Source organism: Chiroxiphia lanceolata, chromosome 1, assembly GCF_009829145.1.
Source record: "Chiroxiphia lanceolata isolate bChiLan1 chromosome 1, bChiLan1.pri, whole genome shotgun sequence".
In the NCBI taxonomy this organism is placed as follows: domain Eukaryota; kingdom Metazoa; phylum Chordata; class Aves; order Passeriformes; family Pipridae; genus Chiroxiphia; species Chiroxiphia lanceolata.
Window position 1 is genome coordinate 118,939,620 of NC_045637.1, and position 6,000 is coordinate 118,945,619.

A 6,000-nucleotide genomic window follows, 5' to 3' on the forward strand; every position below is an offset into this window, starting at 1 on the left:
CTAATAATACTGTATGTAAAACTGAGAGAATGTTTTTTTCTGGATCTATGAGGACAATCTGGAAACAGAGTCATGTATCACTTGTAATAAGTTCACCTACTGAGACACCTTTACTTGTAGCAGAAATGAAGAAGTTCTTACTTGGCTGCATCTGGTCAAAGGATTCCAGTCTTTTGAATGGATGTTAGGGAGCTCCTGTACTGCTGTGATTTATTTTAGGCAGTAAAAGCAGATATCTGAAGTACTTTCTTGTTTTGAGTAGTAGTACCAGGAATGTAAAAATTGCTCAGCAGACAATCTGTTGGCTCCTGAAATATGGTGTCCTTGCTGTCAGATGGGTGTAGCCTTGCATGAAAGAGCATAGGCAGAGCAGAGAGTATACTGGCATTGGTGAACCCCCTGTTCTGAAGCGGGGAGCGTGTAAGGGATTCTGCCTTCATCAACTGGTTTGTTTCTAAGCTAATGAACAGCAGCACTGTGGTGTGGAACCAAGGGGAAGGTGCTTTCCAAAATGTTTGTAGTTGGAAAAGTATGTAAAATAGGAGGGCAGCCTCTCAGCGCATCTGTGTTTGCTTTAAGCCCAGCTTGCACAATGAAAGCACCTTGGTATCGGGGGAGAGCATGAGAGAATGCAGTGCCTCTAAAATACACATTTCACCCTCATTTTACCACTCACAAAGTGAGGAAAAAAACTAATGTTTTGCTGGTGTTATCTTCAAGGGGTGGCTCTGTGAGCTGTTACGTTGGAAAGAAGATCCCTCACCAGAGAACAGGACCCTCTGGGAGAATCTCTCCATGATCCGAAGGTTCCTCAGTCTTCCTCAGCCTGAACGCGATGCCATTTATGAACAAGAAAGCAATGCAGTTCATCACCATGGTGACAGGCCTTCCCACATTATCCATGTGCCAGCAGAACAGATTCAGGTTAGTTTACCTTGGCCAATCCCGCAGAGCGCTAAGTAAATAAAGCTTTAAACGGAGCAGAGGAAATTAGTGTTTCTTTCCTCCCAGCCAGGCTAAATGCAGGTCTCCTGATACAAGATAAGAGCACACTGCCGGTCCACCACCGGGGTTCAAAGGAGACCATGCGACCACCCGCAGTTTTTGTTTTGGTGCGGTGGTGTTTTGCGAACGCGTGTGGTGGCAGTGCAGAGGCAGCTCTGTGCGGGGCAGGGCAAGCCCTGCACTGGCTGTCCCTGGCTGGACAGGCACCAGGGCCAAAAGGCAGGGCCGTGTGGCGCCCGTTGTCAAAGGTCTTCCCAGCAAAGTGGGAGGACCTTGTTGCGCTGCTGTTCAAAAACTAAGCAAGAACCGTCAGCAGTGGCGGCTCGCCCCCAGGTAGGAGCGACGGGAAGGGGATTCCTCATCCCACTTTAACCCCAGCTGAGACTGGGGTGAGTCAATATTTGTTTGTTTTTCCTTCAGAGCCCCTCTCCCACCACCCTTGGGAAAGGAGAGCATAGAGGCGCTTTCTTACCAGGCCTGCTGACCGCTGGACCTTGGCTGGGTGCTGCTCCGCAGGTGAGCTGGCACAAGGGCACCATGTCAAGGAGAGAGAAGAGGGGATGCAAGGCCCACGCCATGTGGCTTAGAAACAGCTGCCTTCCACTCCAGGGCAGCTCTGGCGGTGCCTCCTCCTCCAGGGGCTGCACCCACCCTTTTTTGCTCAGACAGACGCTGCCAGCCGGGAGCAGAACTGGCTGTTTTGCTGAGCTTTGTTGCCCAGGTTGTCAGTAGGGACTGGTGTCTCTCTGAGCTGGGCACTCTTTAATCGCCTCTCACAAAAAGGCCTGAGGTCAGTCTTGTAACTGCTCCTTCTTAAAGGGCAGATATTACCCCATGCTTTCCCAACCTCAGCTGAGACCCTGTGTATCATTTGTATTACCTATACAGAAAAATATTTACAAAGCTAGGAAGGATAGAGTTATCTTGCAGCCAGAAACAACATGAGTGTATATTAAAGATAAAGCAAACTGAATAAGACAATCCCTTAGGATATCAAGTACTAAAATAATTGTGAAAGCCTGGAAACTTGGTGTTTGATTTAGCAAAAAGAGAGAGAAAGATCTATATTAAGTAATAAAACAGCACTTGTTTGAAAATGTACATTGTTTTTAATAAAATCGCTTCTTAAGGGGATAAAAGGAGAAGCTTATGAACAGTATGAACATTCAACCACTATGCCGCTTAGATTTTCTTGCCTTGTTGATAAAAGTTGTGTGTTTGATCTCACAAATATTATTCACATAGGCAGTTGCATTGTAATCTCTTAATATGACTTGTAAAAGTAAGGATTGGGAGATTGGGCCTGAGTTCTGTCTCTGCTCTTGTACATGGTAATTGTTGTAGATGCATAAATATGTAGCTCAGTCTCAAGTTTTCACACTGTATATACAAAGCCTCAAGTCTTGTAAGAATTTAATATGCTGGGAGTAGTCTTGAGTCTCTTTAGGATTGGAGCCTTGAATGGGACTGCTCACAGACCATAAAAAACATGAAAGAGCAGGAACAGGGATGAGGACAGAGCCCTAATTCCACTAGCATTTGTGTCAGACCTTAGAATCTGAAGATCACTTAAAGCAGTGGCTTCTAAACAGGTTGTGAAGATCTCTGCAAAGCCTCCACAACCATAAGTGGCCCTATGAAAGTGGACAGAATTATGCTTCCAGTATTTATACCACTTGTACAGCATTTTGTGCTTTTTAGTGTCTCAAAGAGCTGCAACTGGGAGCTTGGAAATCACTACCAACACACAAAAAATTGTCGAGGGGAGACGCGCAAAGGGAAATGAAACATAGTGATAGCAACTGCTTGTTTTGCTGCGGTTGTTTTTTAATAATAACTGGTGGTTTGCACCACATGACAAGAAATTTGCTGATCCAAAATATCTTACTAACCAGTGCTTCCTGTGCTGTGCAGCAAAAGAACTGTCAACACAAACAGCAGCTGATAAATTTACTTTTGATTTTAAACATGATCTTATAGTGTACTGTACTCTGGTGGTAGATGAGAAAAACATTTCTGTCCCTAGGGCTCAGTGCCTCACCTTTTAAGAATGTTTCTGAATCCGTGCTTGCAAAATTTCATTTTAAGCTCTTGTTAATTATTTACATCATAATTTCCTTTATCTTATTCTTCTGATGTGCATACTGACTCATTTTTATTGCCTGAGTTTTTGGAATGCAGCATGTTCCCTTCTAATAATAATAGTGCAACTTATTTAGAGCTTTGCATCTTAGTGCTTTATAAATATTAACTAAATAATCCCCAGCACAAACACAGAGGCAGGTAAATAGGTCTGTTCCCTGCTTATACTTTGGGACACAGGCAACACAGGCTTGCTCCAAGACCACACGCAAGAGAGGTCAGAGCCAGAAGGGGAAACAGAGATTTCCTACCTCCAGATCTCTTTGTCCTTGCCGAGGCTGGGTTTGACAGGGTGACATTAGGCACTCCCAGCCAAGGCATTCTGTTGTAATGTTTGCAAGTTTGACAAGACTTCAGTGCATGCTGAGGTCAGATCAGCAGTAAGATATTTCCATACTTAGCTAAAATGCTCTCCTTCTCCCTGATTCCCCCATCCCTTCATCTAGCTATTGCTAGAGATTTGCAGCCCTTCTTTTTGGGCAGCAGCTGCTGTTGCTGGCAGAGCTCTGGCACATTTGCCCTCATCTGGCACTTTTCTCACTTTGCCCTTGCTACAGTTCTGGCTAAGCTGGTCAAGTTAATCCTATACCATGTCACCTACTTAGCATTTTGTCTTGTCTGCACTTGACTCATGGAGCATGTTCATTAAAATTTGTCGGCTAAACCACACCGATGTTGTATCATCACCGCTTTCAGTCAGACAAAGCCAGGGTATTCTTTTCATTCTTTCTTTTTTTTTTTTCCTTCCTTTTTGTTCTTTAAACTTACTAAGCCCTTGTTTATAGCTTTGCAATTCCCCCCCCCCCCCGGGATTTTCTTGGTAACAAAATATGAGCAAGAATTCATGTACAAAAAAATGCTGTTCTTTGTCTTGCAGCAGCAGCAGCAGCAACAACAGCAACAGCAGCAGCAACAGCAACAACAACCAGGTCCCAGACTACCCCCAAGGCAACCGACAGTAGCATCACCAGCTGAATCTGAGGATGAAAATCGTCAGAAACCCCGACCGCGAACAAAGATTTCTGTTGAGGCCCTGGGGATCCTACAGAGTTTCATACAAGATGTAGGCCTGTATCCAGATGAAGAAGCAATCCAGACTCTCTCTGCTCAGCTTGACCTGCCCAAGTACACCATTATCAAGTTCTTTCAGAACCAGCGATACTATCTCAAGCATCATGGGAAGCTGAAGGACAATTCTGGTTTGGAGGTGGATGTTGCAGAATACAAGGAAGAAGAGCTGCTCAAGGATTTGGAAGACAGCCTCCAAGACAAAAATGCAAACACGCTTTTTTCAGTTAAACTAGAAGAAGAGTTATCAGTAGAAGGGAACACAGAGATTAATGCTGAATTGAAAGACTGATCTAAAGTATTATTTTCTTTCAACAGTGCCACTGGTATTTACTAATGAAATGAAAGTTCCATCTTGCGTTCTGTCAAAAACCTTTATTATTCATTGTTTGGCCAATGAATCTTCCAAAACTTGCACAAAAGTTGAAAAAAGGATAATGCAGACTGCACTAGATGTTTTACTCTGTTTTACAAACTGCTTCGCAGCAACAGATGAAGCGTTGAGGATTGTTTGATATTAATTTGTGTTCACTGGATACACTGTGAGTGTACCCAATAAGCATGATACCAGTGATTTTGATTCTGGAGCCTTCAGACAAGCATTACAACTTTTGTGATTTACTGTTTTTTTTGTTTCTGTTTTGTTCTTGTTTTTTAATTATTACTGTAGCACTCCACACTTGATCTTTGGAAACTCACATTTATTTAAAAAAATAAAATAAAAAGAGTTTGTTACTCTTGTTCTATTGTATGTTACAAAAGAACTATAGACTGTGGAATGCAGTTTAAAGATAACATATGCCAACAAATGCCTTGTATTATATGGCACTGCCGTAATTCAGATTTGTTTTCTTTTGGAAATAAAGGTCACTGTATTTTTTTTTCCATTCTCATTGTTACATGGTTTTAAAGAAAATGAAAAAGAAAATGTGAAACACAATTTAGTCCTCATTATTTATTTGTAGATCCTGCAGCATCATGTTGTAATTAATTTTTTTGGAAGTTTCCGTTAAATGTAATATTGCTTCTCTTGTTATCATACTGATTTTTTTTCTATTTATAAATGTATTTTGATGGGCAGTAAAACAAAGTGTCTTAAAAGTTTTAAATAGAGAAAATGTGCTTTACACAGTTGCCTATAAAAAGTGCTCTATGTTATCCAAGCAATTCATACTATAAGCTTCACTCTTATTGTTGTATGCAATTTTTACTATCATGCAAATAAGCTTAGGTAAATAAAACTAATAGATCACCTTAGAAACTTATGCAATTAATGTGAAAATAATTGATGTTTGCAATGTGTCTTCCTTTGGTTTACAATCAATTTTAAAGCTACAGCTGTATAAATTTTCTGTATAAAGGTGTATTTCTTTTTTATGAGTTTATTGCTATGAAAACACCAGTTATTTTGTTACAGCTGGCTGTTTTTATAAGTGTATCACAATTTTCTTTATGCAGAAATGTTCTGACTAGGAGTGGTTATTGACTGTAACTACACAATTAAAATTGTTTGTATGGTATGATATGGCAGGGTTTGTCTGCGTATGTGTATATCTGGGAGGAAAAACCTGTTCCTAGTGCACATCATACTTTCTTGCCACCACTTTGAAGATGACATTTCAATTGTTCTCCTTTAAAATCACAGGCAGATTTTTTTAATGACCTTCTTAAAATTTGAATTTAGATAACATACTTCAAAAAGAAACCTGGTTTGGTTATGAAAATCATAACCTGTCTTTTCTTGGTTTCAAAACTTGCCTGCCCAACAGAGATAGCAGGATATTA

General features: G+C 41.1%; 1 protein-coding gene across 9 annotated transcripts in view; it reads left to right on the plus strand.

Moving 5' to 3' along the window:
• Positions 1-5,740, plus strand: part of SATB1 (SATB homeobox 1) — a 91,885-nt gene extending 86,145 nt beyond the window's left edge. For 5 of the 9 annotated variants that reach the window (XM_032685264.1, XM_032685244.1, XM_032685234.1 and 2 more), the window contains 3 exons: positions 721-924; positions 1,426-1,521; positions 4,025-5,740. In XM_032685264.1, the coding sequence (XP_032541155.1) occupies positions 721-924; positions 1,426-1,521; positions 4,025-4,507 (783 nt within the window). In that variant the 3' untranslated portion in view covers positions 4,508-5,740. The remainder of the gene's footprint in view (positions 1-720; positions 925-1,425; positions 1,522-4,024) is intronic. The other 4 variants (XM_032685302.1, XM_032685294.1, XM_032685285.1 and 1 more) reach the window with 3 other exon arrangements.
• The last annotated feature ends 260 nt before the right edge of the window (positions 5,741-6,000 follow it).